The sequence below is a fragment of the Bufo gargarizans genome, chromosome 1, assembly GCF_014858855.1.
Source record: "Bufo gargarizans isolate SCDJY-AF-19 chromosome 1, ASM1485885v1, whole genome shotgun sequence".
NCBI lineage: Eukaryota > Metazoa > Chordata > Amphibia > Anura > Bufonidae > Bufo > Bufo gargarizans.
The window spans coordinates 326,898,516-326,919,177 of NC_058080.1; the positions used below are offsets into that span (position 1 = coordinate 326,898,516).

A 20,662-nucleotide genomic window follows, 5' to 3' on the forward strand; every position below is an offset into this window, starting at 1 on the left:
CTGTGCTCAATTGGCCTGCCAACTCTCCTGACCTGAACCCCATAGAGAGTCTGTGGGATATTGGGAAGAGAAAGTTGAGAGACGCAAGACCCAACACTCTGTATGAGCTTAAGGCCGCTATCGAAGCATCCTGGGCCTCCATAACACCCCAGCAGTGCCACAGGCTGATTGCCTCCATGCCACACCGCATTGAAGCAGTCATTTCTGCAAAAGGATTCCCGACCAAGTATTGAGTGCATAACTGAACATAATTATTTGAAGGTTGACTTTTTTTGTATTAAAAACACTTTTCTTTTATTGGTCGGATTAAATATGATAATTTTTTGAGATAGGAAATTTGGGTTTTCATGAGCTGTATGGCAAAATCATCAATATTAAAACAATAAAAGGCTTGAACTACTTCAGTTGGTGTGTAATGCATCTAAAATATATGAAAGTCTAATGTTTATCAGTACATTACAGAAAATAATGAACTTTATCACAATATGCTAATTTTTTGAGAAGGACCTGTATGCCGGCAAGCAGATGGATTTCTGCTGGATCCCATTTCAGTGAATGGGGATCCGGTAGTGCATGGTGGTATCCGGCTATACCGGATACAGTGAACTTCAGCAGTCTATTCCACTGCTCGAACAGACTGCCGGAGTTCTGGAGACAGTTTTTTTAATTTATTTTTTTATCTGGACGTGTTGACTTTCTTACATACAAACACCATGGGGCCACCCTTTGCTCCGGGGTACAGGGGTGATCATCAAGAAAGCACACCTACTTTCACCGGCTATGATTCCTGACTTGACAGCTGCTCCCAACCTAGAGAGATGAGTGGTGAAAGCAGCCCTCCCACCACTCTTTACCCTCTGCTAAAAGAGTAGTGGAGCACTTGAGCCCCAGAAATACCTAGAACGCTGAAATAGTGGTGAGGGGCCATGGGCCAGTAGACAAACACAGTTACTGTGGAATATAAGACGCAGGCACATTTTTTTGTTTTTTTTGTTTTGAGGGGCCAAGTGAATGCGGCTCAGATGTGGACCCAAACAAAGGTAGTGTGCATGAGGCCTTAAACAGAGTTCCTACACTGCAATATCCCACTGATTGCTATGCAAAAACTATGAAAGATACTGTATAAAAATTATTGTTACTGTTCAAACCATATGACGTCTAATATGTCAGTAGCTACATTAGGGGTAAACTTTTGATAGCATAGGTTTGCAGACAGGTGGGTGCAAATGCACAGCTATTGGACAAGTACAACACAGCTGCCCTGTGGCATCACAGTACCCCAAAAAGCAGGCTACACTCTGTACATAAGAAAGAGTCTGCATCAGAAATGGTTAAGTAAAGCAAGCTTTTACTAAGTCACGAATAGCTACAAGATTACTGCATATAACCAGGATTTAGACAAAGCCAATAGGTGATAGGTTTCCTCGAACAAAAGGAGCATACCTTGGGTGTGGTTTTGTGAAGGTTCAAAGTCTGACTCTGAGCTGGAGTCTGAACTTGAGCTGCTGTTTGATGGACTTGATGGAACAGACTGGAAAAAAAATATATAAAAAAAAAAATCACAAAATGAAAATATTCACAGGCAAACGTAGAGATGAAGTAAGCAACAGCTCAGACTGTTAAAATGTTCTGACTTGATTCAGTTTTCCATCACATTATACACTGCTCGTTTCCATGGGTTACGAACAGCCTGCAATCTAGCAGCGGTGGCCGTGCTTTCACATTATCAGAAAAAGTCAATGGGAGCGGACATAGGCACGCATGAGCAGCAGCTCCCGTCCCGGCCACTTCATATCTGTGCTGCCGCTATGACAGTTTTCCTTGAAACGAGTAGTGTATATTGTGATTGAAAAATGAATCAAGCCAGCAAAGGAGCCAATATAGGCGATCACAATACATTAGTAAGTGTCTTGCATTAAATGGGTTTTCTGTTTGCTTGTAACTGATGACCTATCCTGGTCATCAGCATCTGATCAGTGTGGGTCTGACACCTTGGACCTTGCCGATGTTCTTCAGAATCGGGCTGAGTTGTGTCTAGGCCACGTGACGTCACTGGCCTATGGTAAACAGACAGTCACACACACACACATATATATATATACAGTTAGGTCCAGAAATATCTGGACAGTGACAAGTTTTGGCATTTTAGCAGTTTACCAAAACATATTCAGGATACAGTTATATAAACAATATGGGCTTAAAGTGCAGACTATCAGCTTTATTTCAGGGTAGTTACATCCTAATTGGAAGAAAGGTCTAGTAATTACAGTTGAAACCCCCTTAATGACCAGGCCACTTTTTACACTTCTGCACTACACTACTTTCACAGTTTATTGCTCGGTCATGCAACTTACCACCCAAATGAATTTTACCTCCTTTTCTTCTCACTAAGGCTACTTTCACACTAGCGTTCGGCTGTCCGCTCGTGAGCTCCGTTTGAAGGGGCTCACGAGCGGAGCCGAACGCTTCCGTCCAGCCCTGATGCAGTCTGAATGGATGCGGATCCGCTCAGACTGCATCAGTCTGGCGGCGTTCAGCCTCCGCTCCGCTCAGCAGGCGGACACCTGAACACTGCTTGCAGCGTTCAGGTGTCCGCCTGGCCGTGCGGATCCGTCCAGACTTACAATGTAAGTCAATGGGGACGGATCCGTTTGAAGATGCCACAATATGGCTTAATCTTCAAGCGGATCCGTCCCCCATTGACTTTCAATGTAAAAGTCTGGACGGATCCGCTCAGGCTAATTTCACACTTAGCTTTTTTTTGCCAATATAATGCAGACGGATCCGTTCTGAACGGAGCCTCCGTCTGCATTAATATGATCGGATCCGTTCAGAACGGATCCGATCGAACGCTAGTGTGAAAGTAGCCTTATAGAGCTTTCATTTGGTGGTATTTCATTGCAGCTGACATTTTTACTTTTTTTGTTATTAAATCGAAATTTTTGCCAAAAAATGACATTTTTCACTTTCAGTTGTAATTTTTTTTTTTTTTAAACGACATCCATATATACATTTTTCACTAAATGTATTGTTCTACATGTCTCTTGATAAAAAAAAAAATGGTTTGGGTAAAAGTTATAGCGTTTACAAACTATGGTACAAAAATGTGAATTTCTGCCTTTTGAAGCAGCTCTGACTTTCTGAGCACCTGTCATGTTTCCTGAGGTTCTAACAATGCGCAGACAGTAGAAAACCCCACAAATGACCCCATTTCGGAAAGTAGACACCCTAAGGTATATGCTGATGGGCATAGAACCTTGGGGTGTCTTCTTTCCAAAATGGAGCCACTTGTAGGGTAGTTATACTGCCCTGGCATTTTAGGGGCCCAAATGCATGCAAAGTAGTTTGAAATCAAAATCTGTAAAAAATGCCCTGTGAAATCCGAAAGGTGCTCTTTGGAATGTGGGCCCATTTGCCCACCTAGGCTGCAAAAAAGTGTCACACATGTGGTATCGCCGTACTCAGGAGAAGTTGGGGAATGTGTTTTGGGGTGTCATTTTACATATACTCATGCTGGGTGAGAGAAATATCTCAGGCAAAAGACAACGTTTCCCATTTTTTTTTTTACAAAGTTGGCATTTGACCAAGATATTTATCTCACCCAGCATGGGTATATGTAGGCCTCTTCAGAAGAATATCCCCTGTTTGACATTTGGGCTATTAAATTTAGGGGTATTCCCTGAGACTACCCAAGAAAAAAAAAGCAAGCCTGTCTTACAAATGGGAGGCTAGCAAAGTACCGGAGGCCGCTGCGCTTGATAAAAAATATCAAAACTGATTTTTATCGCCGCAGCGCTTGTAAAGTGATTGTGCAGTGATCAAAAAAAATATATTTTTTGTCACTGCGGCGGGGCAGGCGTGGGTGAACGCACGTGTGGGTGACCTATCAGGCCTGATCGGGCAAACACTGCGTTTTGGGTGGAGGGCGAGCTAAGGTGACACTAATACCATTATAGATCTGACTGTGATTAGTTTTGATCACTTACAGATACTATAAAAGTACAAATGCTGATTAGCGATACGCTAATCAGTGAATAAGTGACTGCGGTGCGGTGGGCGCTAAACAATTGCTAAACTACCTAACCAAGGGGCCTAAACCATCCCTAAAACCTAACAGTCAATACCAGTGAAAAAAATGATCACTTTTTTCCTTTCACTAGGTGATTGACAGGGGCAAGAAGGGGTGATCAAGGGGTTAATTGGGGTGCAGGGGGGTGATCTGGGGCTATGTGCGGTGTTTGGTGCTACTCACTGTGATGCCTGCTCCTCTGCTGGTCCTTTTCGTCGGTTGGTCTCAGCAGGGAAGCCATTTAACACATTATATTTACAAATTTAATGTGTTATCTGGCTTCTGATTCGTTTTCTTTTAAAATATTCAGCTTGCCAGCCACGAACATTGGCTGGCAAGCTGATGACGTGACCCCCCTCGAACTTTTGCTGGACCGCGATGCGCATGCGCGGGCCGGCTAAGCGAGTCATCTCGCGTCTCGCGAGATGATGCATATATGCGTGACTCTGCCTGGGACTGCCGCCTCCGGACCGCGATCCTGCGTTAGGCGGTCCGGAGGCGGTTAATGGGTTGCATGGGCTACTCCCTCACTAATCTATGATAAATTAAAGGGGTATTTCCATCACATACAATGGGGCATATCACTAGAATATGCCCCCATTGTCTGATAGCTGCGAGTCCCACCTCTGGGACCCACACCTAACACGAGAACTGATCGGGGAAATTAATGGAGGGTGCACTGCACATGCGCAGGCACCCTCCATTTATTTCAATGGGGCCCGCCGAAAATGGCTCGGCTATTTCCATCTGCCCCATAGACGTGGTGTGGGAGCAACAATTGGTGGTGGACGGACCCCGGGGTCCTCCAGCCACCACTCTTCCCGCTCCTTTCTCCTTGTAGGTGTGGGTTCCAGAGGTGGGACCCACACCTATCAGACAATGGGGGCATAGTCTAGCGATATGCCACCATTGTATGTGATGGGAATACACCTTTAAGCAGGTAAAATGTCTGGAGTTGATTCCGGGTGTGGCTTTTGCATTTGGAAGCTGTTACTGTGAACCCACAACATGCGGTCAAAGGAACTCTCAATGGAAGTCAAACAGATCATCATTAACCCCTTAAGGACCGGTCTATTTTTCACCTTTCTGCCCAGGCCATTTTTAGCAAATCTGAAACGTGTCACTTTATGTGGTAATAACTTCAAACCGCTTTTACTTATCCAGGCCATTCCGAGATTGTTTTCTTCTCACATATTGTACTTCATGACAGTGGTAAAATAGAATCAAAAAATTTCATTTCTAAAAAAATATCCCAAAAATGTATATTTTTGTACTTTTATAATATATAGTAATACCTCCAAAAAATTACTACTTTACATTCCCCATATGTCCACTTCATCTTTGGATCATTTTAAAAATGAAATTTAATTTTTTTTGAACATTTCCAAACCCCAATTTTATCAGAAACAGTTTAGTAATGAAGCAACTTATGGCTTTTCAAGCGCATATTTAGCTGGAATGGTAATTGGGAGCTATGTCGCATATGAAGACACCCTGAGGTCCCCTACAGTGGAAACCCCCAAAAAGTGACACCATTCTGGAAACTACACCCCTCAAGGAATATTTCAAGGTGTGTAGTGAGCATTTGACCCATCAGGCGTTTCACAGAATTAGGAAACGCTTGGCTGTGAAAAAGAAAAATTACAATGTTTTCCAGAAAAAGTTGCTTTACACACACATTTTTCACTTTCACAAGGGTAACAGGACAGAATGCACCCAATTCCCCATTTCCCTCCCTGAATACGCCAACACCCCATATATGCTCACAAAATTAAGTATAGACGCATGGCAGGGCTCTAGAGTCAAACAGCTAAATATGGATTTTGCAGACATGAATTGGCAGACGTATGTCGCATCAAATAAATGGAAACTCCCAAAAAGTGACCCAATTTTGGAAAGAGCACCCCGAGACGAACATTTTAAGTGGTAGAAAGGGTACTTTTCATCAAACAGGTGGCTCACAGAAGACAAACACTGGTGAAAGCATTTTAAAGCACACATTTGTAAAAATTGATAATTACTAGCAGACCCTAATTTTTCACTTTCACAAAGGGTTAAAGGAAAAAAATGCACCACAGTATATGTTCCCCATTTTCTCCACCTTTTGCAAACACCCCATATGTGCTTGTAGCCTGCAGTACCGGCGCAAAGCAGGGCTCTAGAGGCAAAGTGCAAAATATGTTTTTTGCAGGCCTGAAAAAACAGACATGGATTTTAGCTGCCATGTCGCATTAAATAAATTCCTGAGGTCCCCAGAAATGAAAAACCCCCCAAGAAGTGACCCCATTTCGGAAAGAGCACCCCCCTTACTAACATTTTAAGTGGTGGAAAGGGTACTATTCAGCAAACAGGTGTTTTTACAGAAGACAGAAACACTTGTGAAAGCATTTCAAAGCACACATTTGTAAAAATGAAAAAATTACTGGCAGACCCCAATTTTTTTCCCACAAGGGGAAAAATGAGAAGAAAAAAACACACCCCAGGATGTGTTCCCAATTTTCCCCCTATTCAGGAAACACCCTATATGTGCCAGTAGCCTGCTGTATGGGCGCACAGCAGGCAAACTGCAAAATATGGATTTCGCTGACAAGCCAAAATTGGCAGAGATGGATTTTAGCTGCCATGTCACATTAAATAAGTTCCTGAAAAACCCCAAGAAGTGACCTCATTTCAGAAAGAGCACTCCCGTACAAACAATTTAAGTGGTGGAAGGGGTACTTTTCAGGTGTCTCACAGTGGTTGTTGGAAAGTGGATATGAAAGTAAGGTGGACTAAATCGGAGATATAAAGTGGAAATATTACAGGGAGCATAAAGGATTAAATGAAATTAATACTCCATGGATGAGTGGTAGATTCTGAAACACTCCTGCATGCACAGGGCAGGTTTCACAGTAGTTAATAGTGTATTTCTTTATCCTCCTTTTGGAACACACCCTGCATCTTTTTTGGGTCCTCCCCTTCCTTATTGTCTGGGGGACTTGACCTGGAAAATGTTGCCCTGGTACAACACGGGCACCGTAACCTACTGAAGTACTGGGTTTGAAAAATTAGGGGCTCCATAACCACCTCTTGGAACTGAAGGAAAGTTCCTCTTTGGCCTGCAGAATATACAATGTGCATGGCCAGCTTTTTGTACCACACTTTCGTTTTTCATGTGGCACTGTAGGGCTTCAAAGGTTGATCTGAAAGATCCACCCCTCCCCTGTGCCTGTTGTAGTCCAGGATACAGGACAGTGGTAGTGGTACCTTGTACAGGAGCAGGGTTGCTGGCATTAGTGTGAATGTTGTCCAGTACAAGGACGTCAGTCTTGTCCTTAACCACCAGCATGATATCATGGAGGAGAGCACTATTTTCACCCATTCTCAGTGGTTGCCCTACCAGGGATCTAGAGGCCTCTCTGATTTTTGCGCACTGTGCCACAAGCCACAGTACCTCGGCAGTTAGGGACCTGAACAGGGGTATGCTGGTATAAGTCCCACACAATCTTCCCACTAACGCCTAGAATGGGGGGGCATTCTGGGGGTTCTATCCGGGAATCTTTCTGTTCATAAACGCGGAACTTGTGGATGTACCCGCTACTCTCACTAAGTTTGCATAACTTTATGCCATACCTTGCCCGTTTGCTAGGCAGGTACTGGCGGAATCTAATCCTCCCTTTGAACAGTGATAGGGACTCAGCTACACATACATTCTTAGGCTACTGTAGAAGGCTTGCATAGTAAAATATCAATTTTCGCAGATGACACTAAACTGTGTAAAGCAATTAACACTGAAGAGGACAGTATACTACTACAGAGCGATCTGGATAGATTGGAGGCTTGGGCAGAAAAGTGGCAGATGAGGTTTAACACTGACAAATGTAAAGTTATGCACATGAGAAGGAATAATGCAAGTCACCCGTACTTATTAAATGGTAAAACACTCGGTAACACTGACATGGAAAAGGATCTAGGAATTTTAATAAACAGCAAACTAAGCTGCAAAAACCAGTGTCAGGCAGCTGCTGCCAAGGCCAATAAGATAATGGGTTGCATCAAAAGGGGCATAGATGCCCGTGATGAGAACATAGTCCTACCACTTTACAAATCATTAGTCAGACCACACATGGAGTACTGTGTACAGTTCTGTGCTCCTGTGAACAAGGCAGACATAGCAGAGCTGGAGAGGGTCCATAGGAGGGCAACTAAAGTAATAACTGGAATGGGGCAACTACAGTACCCTGAAAGATTATCAAAATTAGGGTTATTCACTTTAGAAAAAAAAGACGACTGAGAGGAGATCTAATTACTATGTATAAATATATCAGGGGACAGTACAGAGATCTATCCCATCATCTATTCATTCCCAGGACGGTGACTGTGACGAGGGGACATCCTCTGCGTCTGGAGGAAAGAAGGTTTGTACACAAACATAGAAGCGGATTCTTTACGGTAAGAGCAGTGAGACTATGGAACTCTCTGCCTGAGGAGGTGGTGATGGCGAGTACAATAAAGGAATTCAAGAGGGGCCTGGATGTATTTCTGGAGCGTAATAATATTACAGGCTATAGCTACTAGAGAGAGATCGTTGATCCAGGGATTTATTCTGATTGCCTGATTGGAGTCGGGAAGGAATTTTTATTCCCCTAAAGTGAGGAAAATTGGCTTCTACCTCACAGTATTTTTTTGCCTTCCTCTGGATCAACTTGCAGGATGACAGGCCGAACTGGATGGACAAATGTCTTTTTTCGGCCTTATGTACTATGTTACTTTCACACCTGCGTTTAGGTGCGGATCCGTCTGGTATCTGCACAGACGGATCCGCACCTATAATGCAAACACTCAAATACGTTCAGAACGGATCCGTTTGCATTACCATGAAAAAGAAAATGCAAATGGATCCGTTTTGACTTTACATTAAAAGTCAATGGGGGACAGATACGTTTGAAAATTGAGCCATATTGTGTCAACTTCAAACTGATCCGTCCCCATTGACTTACATTGTAAGTCTGGACGGATCCGTTTGCCTCCGCACGGCCAGACGGACATCCGAAAGCTGCAAGCAGCGTTCAGGTGTCCGTCTGCTGAGCGGAGCGGAGGACAAACGGAGCCAGACTGATGCATTCTGAGAGGATCCGCATCCACTCAGAATGCATTAGGCCAGTACAGATCCATTCGGGGCCGCTTGTGAGAGCCTTCAAACGGAACTCACAAGCGGAGCCCCGAACACTAGTGTGAAAGTAGCCTTACCGGGGTTGTACACCTCACAAAACTTTGTGCTGAAGTGGTCAATGACAGGCCTAACTTTGAACAGACTGTCAAATGTTCGGTCGTTTTGGCATGAGCACTGTGCATTGTCATTGTAGTGAAGGATTTTCTGAATTGAATCAAATCGATTTAAATTGGAGTCTGGTAGTAAATGTCCAAACTCCAATATTGCATAATGTTTTTTTGCCCATATGCAGCACGAGTCCCCAAAATGTCATCTCTGCTGCATGCACTGGGGTCCAACCTTGGGGTCTAGCGTATGGCAAAGTAGAGTTCTGATCAATACATTTTTGGGAGTATAAATTGGTTTGGGCCACCGTTAAATTCACAAGATCTTCAGAGAATAAGATTTTGACAAAAATCTAGCTCAGTGAAGACCGCACAATCTGAGTTGCCCACAAACTCTGGAAATTGGGGCCGATATTCTTCAGGGGGTGGGGTCTATGTGGACTAACTCTGGGGGGGCTGCCTCCTTTGCTACTCTGGGGCGCCTTCAAGAGGGTCCCTCATCAGCGGATGATGATGAGGGGGGTAAATGAGTAGAGGAAAGTGGCATCCTCTTCTCCCTCACTAGCGGACTCCGTATCGGAGGCAGGGATGGTGTATGACTCTTCAGCTGAGTATACTCGATGGGATGGACGGGCCATTTTTACACTGAACAAAAATATAAATACAACACTTTCGGTTTTGCTCCCATTTTGCATGAGCTGAACTCAAAGATCTGAAACATTTTCTACATACACAAAAGATCTGGTAGACAATCCTGCAGTCAGCATGCCAACTGCACACTCCCTAAAATGTTGCAACATCTGTGACATTGTGCTGTGTGATAAAACTGCACATTTCAGAGTGGACTTTTATTGTGCAAGTCTAAGGCACACCTGTGCAATATTCATGCTGTCTAATCAGCACCTTGATATGCCACACCTGTGAGGTGGGATGGATTATCTCGGCAAAGGAGAAGTGCTCACTAAACACAGATTTAGACTGATTTGTGAACAATATTTGAGAGTAATGAGTCTTGTGTATGTAGAAAATGCTTCAGATCTTTGAGATCAACTCAGGCAAAATGGGAGAAAAACCAAAAGTGTTGCATTTATATTTTTGTTCAGTGTGAAATGTGTAAACCTTTATTTAGTGTGAGGAATGTGTATGTAGTGTTTTCACACGTGAAGGGGCTTGTAATAAATGTGAAATTAACCCCTTCCCGACCACAATCTGTATATATACACGTGATAGCTGCACATACCACGTGCAGCTACCACGTATATATACGTTCTGGCAGCTCTTTAATCCAAGCGCTGCAAAGCTCTTGGATTAAAGCTTCTGCCCCTGCCCTGTATGCTGTCACAGACAGCATACAGTGCAGTAATGCCGGCAAGGGACCAATCAGAGTGGCCCCTTGCCAGCAATCGATCCGATTGGTTAGTCTGCAGACTAACCAATCGGATCGCGGCAGTGAACAAATGCCGGTTTCATGCTCTGAACGGCGCTCTGCAGATCAGAGCATGAAATCAGGTAGGGTCCTCGTAATACACCCCCTTCCCCGATCTGTGGCTGTGCCCCCCCTTGTGTCCGCCTGCAGCTCATCTAGCTGCCCTGATGCGGTCCGCCCCCTCCCGCCCCATGCATTCATTTTGTAGCCGCCCCTCCTGCCCCAGCCTCCGTCAATATTGTGGGCAGTACCCCCGACCCCCCCCCCCCTTTCCAGCGCTGCCCCCGATCCCCCTGCTATGTGTGATATCGGCGGCTCAGTAATGGAGCCGCCGCCATCAGCAGAGAGTGTCAGCTCTATGCTGACACTCTCCTGTAACCTCTCTCAACCAACGGGGCTGCAGCACTGTGATTGCAGCACCCGATGGTTGCCATGGCAAAGGCGTCCAGTGCTGCCACCTACAGGACATCTGGAAGTATTATACTTTGGAATGCAAGAGCATTGCAAAGTATAGTACAACTATCAGCCCCACTGGATCTTCAAGATCCAAGAGGGAACTGATTAAAAAAAAAAAAAAAACGTGATAATAATAAAAGTAAAAATAAATAAATAAAAATGTAAATAAAAAAAGAAATTGCCTTTTCCTATAAAAAAAATGAAAAAATAAAATACACACATTAGTTGTCACCGCGTCCGTAACGACAGTCTCTATAAATATATCACATGATAGACCCCGTCCGATAAACACCATAAAAATAAAATAAAAAAACAGTGCCAAAGCTATTTTTGTCACCTTACATCACAAAAAGTGCAACAGCAAGCGATCAAAAAGGCTTATGACCCCCAAAATAGTATTTAAGACAAAAAAGCTATGGCTCTCAGACTATAGAGACACTAAAACATCATTTTTGGGGTTTCAGAAATGCTATAGTGCAAAACTTAAATAAATAAGAAAAAGTATACATATTAGGTATTGCCACGTCCGTAACGATCTGCTCTATAAAACTATCACATGACCTAACTCCTCAGATGAACGCTGTAAAAATAAATAAATGAATGAAAACTGTTCCAAAACAGACAATTTTTGGGTCACCTTGCCCTATAAAGTGTAATAATGAATGATCGAAAAATCCTATGTACCCAAAAATGGTACCAATAAAAACCTCAACTCTTTCTACAAAAAACTAGCCCCTGCACAAGACGATCGGCAGAAAAATAAAAAACATATGGCGCTCAGAAAACCAATCCAGCACAATCTGCCTTCCAAAAACCGTATGGCATTCCTTTCCTTCTGCGCCCTGCCGTGTGCCCGTACAGCAGTTTACAACCACATGCGGGGTGTTTATGTAAACCACGGAATCAGGGTAATAAATATTGAGTTTTGTTTGGCTGTTAACTCTCAATGTGTTAAAGAAAAAAAAATTATAAAATGGAAAATCTGCCAAAAAAGTGAAATTTTGAAATTTCATCTCCATTTTCCTTTAATTCTTGTGGAACGCCTAAAGGGTTAACAAAGTTTGTAAAATCAGTTTTGAGTAACTTGAGGGGTGTTGTTTCTACAATGGGGTCATTTATGGGGGTTTCCACTATGTAAGCCCCACAAAGTGACTTCAGACCTGAACTGGCCCTTAAAAAATGGGTGTTGGAAATTTTCTTAAAAATTTTAAGAATTGCTTCTAAACTTCTAACGTCCTAAAAAAAAAAAAAAAATGACATTTACAAAATGATGCCAACATAAAGTAGACATATGGGGAATGTTAAGTAATAAATATTTTATTAGGTATGACTGTTTTAGAAGCAGAGAAACTGAAATTTTGAAAATTGCAAATTTTTCCAAATTTTTGGTAAATTTGGGATTTTTTCATAAATAAAGGTGAAATATATTGACTCAAATATATGACTATCATGAAGTACAATGTGTCACGAGAAGACAATCTCAGAATGGCGTGGATAAGTAAAAGTGTTCCAAAGCTATTACCACATAAAGTGACGCATGTCAGATCTGTAAATTTTGACCTGGACCCTTGGTCATGAAAGCGTTAAATTTGGAAGAAAAAAAAAGTCTTCTGTACAAAAAAAGTATGTTCTGCAAACAAAAAACTTGCAGTGCAAACGCAATCAGTAATGGATGCTCAGTGGTTGCAAAATGCATGCATGCAGATGGTGCATTCGTGCAAAATCCTAAACTCTAACTGAAAAAAAAAAATCTCAAAAATGTGCAGATGCTACTGAGCACACCTCTAATCTGTGCTATGCAGCATGCACGCACACAGATTGTGCGTGTGTGCAAAAACTGTAGTATAAAAATTCACTACAATACTCTGCAAAATGCAAGCACGCACGCAAACTCACACTAACTGAAATTTATACAGTGGCAATCAAAATTAGAAAACACTACACAATTTCCGAAATGTCAAGGTCTTAGTGTAGTCCTATGTGAATATGTCCTAACATGAGTAAAATAGCAGTATTGTAAGATTTCATGAATTGTATTTATTCTAAAGCACAGAATAAAAATTTTAATGAGATAATTTAAAAATTAAAATTAATGATCAAAATTAGAGAACACTTTCAGATACCTGAAAGTTAGGGTCCATTCATAAGTTCGTAACAAGTTTTGCGGATCCGCAAAACACGGACACGGCAATGTGCGTTCGGCATTTTGCGGACAGCACATCACCGGCACTAATTGAATATGCCTATTCTTGTCCGCAGTTGCGGACAAGAATAGGACATGTTCTATTTTTTTTTTTCGGGAACGGAATTGCAGACCTGGAAGTGCTGGTCCGCAATTCTGTATCCGGGTAGCACATCGTGCTGCCCCATAGAAATTAATGGGTCCGCAATTCCGTTCTGCAAAGTGCAGAACGAAATTGCGGACGTGTGAATGGACCCTAATTGGTGTGAATGGACCCCAATCTGGCAAATGGTGCCAATTTCCTTAATGATCTGAAAAACACTATTTAACTGGCAGCCTAACTTTCCAGTTTTCATTGACTTTGCCAAAATGGTGTGCCGTTCCAAAGTGACTGAAACCCTCTGGCAGCAGGTTGTCCAGATGAAGGCCAAAAGGGGTGACCCCATCAGCCATAGCAAGAGAAATTAGTCGTTCCAAGTCTGTGATTTATAGAATATTGCATCTTTACAACTCATTCAAGTCCCCCAAGAAGGCTGGTCACCCCCGAAAGACAAATGCAAGAGAACAGGATAATGCAGAGAATCTCCATGGGTAATCGTTTCAACTGCAGCTGGAATTGCTCGCCAGTTCAGCACTGAACAGGGTAAGGATCTGTCTCGTCATACAGTGTTTTGACGTTTAAGAGCATTTGGACTGAAAGCCCACTCTGCATTGACCAAACCTCTCATTAGCAGAAAGAATCAAAAGGCTAGACTAACCTTTGCGGAGGAGTATGTTGTGTGGACAGAGAAGAAGTGGTCCAGAGTTCATTTTAGTGATGAAAGCAAATTTAGAGGGTACCTGTCACCTGGATTTTGGGTATAGAGCTGAGGACATGGGCTGCTACAGGGCCGCTTGCACATCCGCAATATCCAGTCCCCATAGCTCTGTGTGCTTTTATTGTGTAAAAAAAACAACAACGATTTTATATATATATGTAAATGAGGCAAGTAACGTTTCCAGAGCCCAGCCATATCCACTGTGAAGGAGCCCAGCACCGCCCCGCATCCTCCGAAACTCCTCCTTGCTCCCCGACATCACAAAGCTAAAGCACCATAATCCCACGATGCGCGAGCTAGCGTATGAGCAGTGTCGGCATAGTGGTCCTTCCTTGTGCTGTAATCAGCCTCGGGGAACGAACTGCGCATGCGCTAGCTCGCACATCGCAAAACTACGCACTCTAGCTTTGTGACATCGGGGAGCAAGGAGGATATTCGGAGGATGCGGGCGGTGCTGGGTTCCTTCACAGTGAGCGTGGCTGGACTCCTCTCTGAAGCATGAAGGAAACAGGACTTTTATGGCGGTAACAGGCATTTTCATGCAGGACAATGTCCCCTGTCACACAGCAAAACGGGTAAAGCAGTTCCTTGAAACTGAAAACATTGAAACAATGAAATGGCCAGCCCAGAGTCCTGATCAAAACCCAATAGAAAACCTCAGGAAAATCTTGGTGACAAAGTTATGGTCAAGAAACCCACTACAGTCAGAACGGTTGAAGAGACTAGAAGAAGAGTGAAGCAAAATACCACCAGAGCAGTGTGAGAGACTAGTTCTGTCCTGTGGCCACAGAGGTGCTAAAGTCATTCAAAGCAAGGGCCTGTGCACTTCTACTGATTGGTGACTGGTGTACCCTTCAGAAAATTTAGTTAGAATCTTTCTCTGCTACAGTCATTGCTGTTCTAGAATTATGATCAGGTTTTTTGAAAAATAAAAGGTTTTATGTTGATATACTTTGGTTATTTTGGAAAACACTGTTCTAATGGCATGGGGTACCCCTTTAAAAAAAATCCATCAAATGATTATCAATGTAGATTATAATATATCTGGAAAAAAATCAAAAATTATTCTCGAATTTTGCTCGCCAATGTGTATATAAATTAAAATATTTATTTAATGTTTGTGTGTCGTTAAAAGATAGACAGTATCCACTATAATAGTGACATCTACAGTACCCGCCCCTTTAACAGTGATCGCCACAGCGGCCTGCCCCCTTAACAGTAACATGCACAGCGGCCACTGTGGAGGTCACTGTTAAAGGAACAGTGACCTCCACAGTGGCCGCCCCTTTATTAGTGACCTCCACAGTACCCAGTCTTGTTAACAGTGATTTCTACAATAACCCCGCCCCCTTAACAGTGACCTCTACAGCACCCCGCCCCTAAACACTGACCTCCATAGCGGACAGTCTCATTAACTGTGACCACCACAGTTTTCTGCCCCCTTAACAGAGACCTCCACAGCACCAGCCCCCTTATGTGTGACCTTGACAGCAGCCCACCCCCTTAACAGTGACCTCCACAGTACCCCATCTCCTTAACAGCGATTTCCACAAAACCCCCCGTCCCCTTAACAGTGGCCTCTACAGCAATCTGCCCCTTAATATTGTCTTCCATAGCGTACCGTTCCGTTAACTGTGAACTCCACAGCAGCCTGCCCCTAGGGTGGCCAGAGGTCCGGTTTTAGGCCAGACAGTCCGTCTTTCAGACTCCCTGTCATACGTCTGGTGCAGGGCCTGGACGGACACAGGGATGTTCTGTTGAACAGCTCACTCTCAGACAGCAGCACTGTGCTGTCTGAGCGTCAGCTGCAGGGAGAAAGTCACCCTCCCTCCCAACCCTGCAGCTGACAGAAGTAGATTTTTACCTTCATTTTTTCAATCTCTGTCAGCTGCGGAATGGGAGGGGCATGGCCTAACCAGATCGGGGCGTGGTTTAGACAGCACCCCGCTCCCTTAACAGTGTCATCCATAGCACCCTGCCCTTTTAAAGCTGACCTGCAGCAGTGAAGAAAAATGGCTGGGTTGTCATGGAAACCTGGAGTAAAATTGTATGTAGAGACTAAGGATCTGCAAGCTTCTGTTGGCTGATAAGGGACATGTGACAGTGTGTATTTCCCCAATAACAGTGACAAAAACAGTACCTGCCCATTTAACAATAACCTCCACAGTGCCCGCCGCTTTAACAGTGACTTCCACAGTGCTTGTCCCTTTACAATGACCTCCACACTGCCTGTTTAATAGTGACCGCACCTTTAACAGTGACCACCACAGGGCCCGCCCCTTTAACAGTGACTTCCATAGTACCTGCCCCTTTAACAGTGACCTTCTCAGTGCCTGCCCCTTTAACAGTGACCTTCACAGTGCCTGCCCCTTTAACAGTGACCTTCACAGTGCCTGCCCCTTTAACAGTGACCTCCACAGTGCCCGTCCCTTTAATAGTGACCGCCCCTTTAACATTGAACTCCACAGCGGCCATCCGTATAATAGTGGCCCCTTCCCCCCATGCATGTAGCGGTGTAGTTGTGTACTCACACGTCATATGACTGAATATTTAAGTTGTTATGGAAACCTGGAGTAGGACCTGCGAGCTTATATTGGCTAATAACCAATAATAATAGTGACCATGTAAATGGCAGTTCAGATTTAAATGAAAGGCTTGCTGGCTTCTATTGGTTAATGCAGGTCATTTTTTGGGGAATATCTCAGGAACGGCAAGTCCTAGAGAGCGGAGATCCGGTCTATACAAATATACACTTAAAGTATATAAAAAAAATATATATATACACTAAAATGCCACACTGGGCCAATACTTTAAAGAGAAAAAGATCCCAAGAGGAATGCGCTCAAACTTACGCCCAAACCTCTTTCCCAATAATGATTTGTTTTGTAAACGTTTTGAAGTATTGTCAAACAGATATTCATTGGACTATATTTTACTTAATATTGAGTTTCTACAATTGGAAGTTACTTCACTGATGGACGAATTGTCGGATGTGGATCGGGCATTAGTGGCACAGCTATCTGTTGATGAAATTACGCAATATAAAGATGAGATTAAAGACCAACTAAGTAAGCTGCAGATGGAATTGGAGAAAGGGAAAAGGAATAAATGGGTGCGTGATGCAGACGACTACAAACGAGGCGACATATATACGTGGCAATCTGATTCACCATCTATGGGTTTCAACCGTGACAAGAAAAGGTGAAGAGCCATGCAGCCACCCTTAGATGAGGATAAATCATCTTTTTTAGGGACAGTCTGGATATAAAGAAAAGAAAGGAACAAGAACCAGGAGAGGAGGCCGCAGATACAGACGAAGAAGGGAAAACAGCGACACAACAGGACCAGATTACAATCGACGAAAGCATCATCCCAGAGAAAAAGACAATAGTTTTCAATCTATCTTCAGTTGAATTGACTCCAGCTCAAGAGAGTGTCCTCTCCAAAGGGCTCACATTTTGCCCTAACACTAAGGTAAACTGGTTTGATCTAGAAATGGATCTTAATGACTTTTTTCGTTCTATTAAGTTGAAAGTATTTTCTAAGGATCATATTGGTGATACACTGACATGCTCTAGTGAATTTTCACTCAAGAAACTGGGTCTAATTAATAAAAGTACCTTTTTTCCATATGTAGATGAGCCTGCTATAGAGGCCTTTATATCTGCAGTTAAAAGGGATGTCAAATCCTCTTTCGGGGATACAGCTAGATTAAATAAACCCAATCTGACAACTGCAGAAATTGAGGCACTATCTCAGCTCAGGAATAACACTCGATTAACCATTAAACCCGCGGACAAAGGCGGTGGAGTGGTTGTTCTTGATACGTGTAATTATGTAAAAGAAATTGAATGCCAACTCAATGATACGGATGTGTATGGAGTATTACGGAATGATCCTAAATTTCATATTATGAATACTATCAAAAATATTCTGTCCGATGCGGTGGCCAGGGGCATCATTGATGAAGGGCTAAGGGAATATTTGACTGTGACATCTCCCATTACTCCAGTCTTATACATACTGCCCAAAGTCCACAAAACCCTTGTGGACCCCCCCGGTCGCCCCATCGTTTCTGGCACTGACTCTGTCTTCAGTAGAATTGCTATGTTCCTAGATAGGATACTACGAGAGTTCTCGACAGCTGGAAAATCATATATTCAGGACACAGGACATTTTTTGCAACAACTGAGAGCGGTGGATACTACTGGCTTGCGGACTGTCACTCTCGTGTCCTTTGACGTTGTAGCTTTGTACACGTCAATAGGACACGAGAAGGGCATTTCCGCTGTCAATAAATATTTGGATGACTCGTCCATAACACAACATGCAAAGCATTTTATTAATGTCCTGTTGAAATTAATTTTGGAAATTATTTTCTGTTTCAAGATACCTTTTTTAGTCAAAAACGTGGCGTTGCGGTCCAATGTGGCCCCAACGTACGCAAATATCTACATGCAGCACATGGAGGAGGACTTCATCTATGTATCCCACCACTTTCAACATGTTGTTGGGTGGTGGCGGTACATAGATGACGTCTTCCTCCTGTGGTCAGGCACAGAACCACAATTGGTTGAGTTCCATACATATTTGAATAGCATTGACTCTGATATTCAATATACTGTGACTTATTTCAAGACACAACTGTCCTTTTTGGATACTAATGTTAGACTGGTCGATGGTTCGATTAACACAGGCCTTTATGTCAAGTCAACTGACAGGAATACAATTCTGCGGTATGAAAGCAATCACCCCCGTAGTTTAGTCAAACACCTCCCACACTCAATTCCTGCGTGCAAAACGCATTGTATCGGATCAGAACGAGCTAACGAGTACGTTGGAAATGATGGCAGGTAAATTTAGGGAGCGGGGGTATCCCCATGGATTACTAGATGCCCCAAAAAATTGGATTTTACGTGATAATGCAAAAAGACATCAACTGCTTCTAAAAGGATCCGGAGGATACCTTTCATGTCCACATACTCCGAGTGCAGTGTGGAGATGGGACGTATCCTCAAGGACAAGCATTTAAGTCTCCTCCCCTTCTATCATATCGGAAAAGTAAAAACATCAAAGATCATCTAGTTAAAGCGGATGTTGGCCCCAAGAAAATCAGCGTACAGCGAACATTGTCGCACTTGGGACTTGGATGTTATCCTTGTCTCAATTGCGTCAATTGCCGCTATATATGCAAATCCAGGTCCTTTATACATCCCTCCACACATAAGGAATATTCCATCAAATTTCACTTGAATTGCGCATCATCATATGTAATTTATGTGTTGGCATGCCCTTGCAACTTGATATATATTGGTGAAACGTCCACAGAATTAAAACCGAGATTGAACAACCATAGGAATTCAATAAGAAAAAAACGTGTTGATCTACCAGTTTCCAGACATTTTGGATCCCTTGGGCACACTGAGCGGGATCTAAGATGCTGGATTGTGGATCATGTGGCGCTCCCCAGAAGAGGTGGGGACCGTTTAGCAATCCTGAAAAAGAGAGAGTTGCGATGGATATATGATTTGGATAGCTTGCACCCTAGGGGTTTAAATGCTGAGTTTAGGTAGGTGCCTGTTGATCTGTTGCACGCTCCTGCTTCCCTTGCATGTATGTGATGCTTTTCCCCTACACATATTATAGTGCAGGAGATTTGTAAAAGAATTATGCGTAACTACAAATGCAACAGAATGTAAATTCGGAACTTAACGTATCCATTTCTTTTTGCCTTTTTAGAATTTTTTTTTAATCTTCACAGTATTGGATGTGGATCCCTGAACTTTAAACCTGTTGGAAGAGATGCAGCCAAGTACCGACTACAGCGTCCTCTCTTCTATGCGCTATTCCAGACATGTAAATCAATCCATAGTGCGATTATGTTACTGTAATGGTGAGGGATAACCCCTCTATGACCGCTTTTTCTACCAGTAAATGGGCTACGGTTGTCGGCGGGGTTCATGGAGATGTCCCCCTCCGACATATACGGCCCCATGGACCGGTATCCCTTCCGAGAGGTTGGGGTCCCGGTCCTGATACTGGCTCCTGTAGGAGATCCCTACTGCTGTTCACTATATACTTTCGATTTGTTCCGTTTTACAGTCACTGCTTTGAGTAAATATGTCTAGTTATCATCTATGTGATGAATGTGAACGGGCAATTCTCCCTTAAGTAAAATGGCGTTAACAAGTGAAAACCTTGCAGAACACATGCGCACGATCGTCAAATTGTGACTCACACGATGATGTCATTCTGGGCATGCGCACTGAGGAGATAAGACGCTCATGGAACATGACGGTATATGTGGGCTCCATGGCTTTCCTTGTTTTCATTTCTATGATCCTTATCCAATATGTTGTCACTATTTTATTATTCTAATTGGAATCATGTTTTGTATATGTCTTGTTCTATATAAAGGGGATTGTATCCTATTATTATGGAACGTATGACGCTAG

General features: G+C 43.2%; 1 protein-coding gene across 4 annotated transcripts in view; it reads right to left on the bottom strand.

The window, feature by feature from the left end:
• Positions 1-20,662, bottom strand: part of MLLT1 (MLLT1 super elongation complex subunit) — a 205,772-nt gene that overhangs the window by 50,276 nt on the left and 134,834 nt on the right. For all 4 annotated transcript variants that reach the window (XM_044306040.1, XM_044306058.1, XM_044306049.1 and 1 more), the window contains one exon: positions 1,444-1,531. In XM_044306040.1, the coding sequence (XP_044161975.1) occupies positions 1,444-1,531 (88 nt within the window). The remainder of the gene's footprint in view (positions 1-1,443; positions 1,532-20,662) is intronic.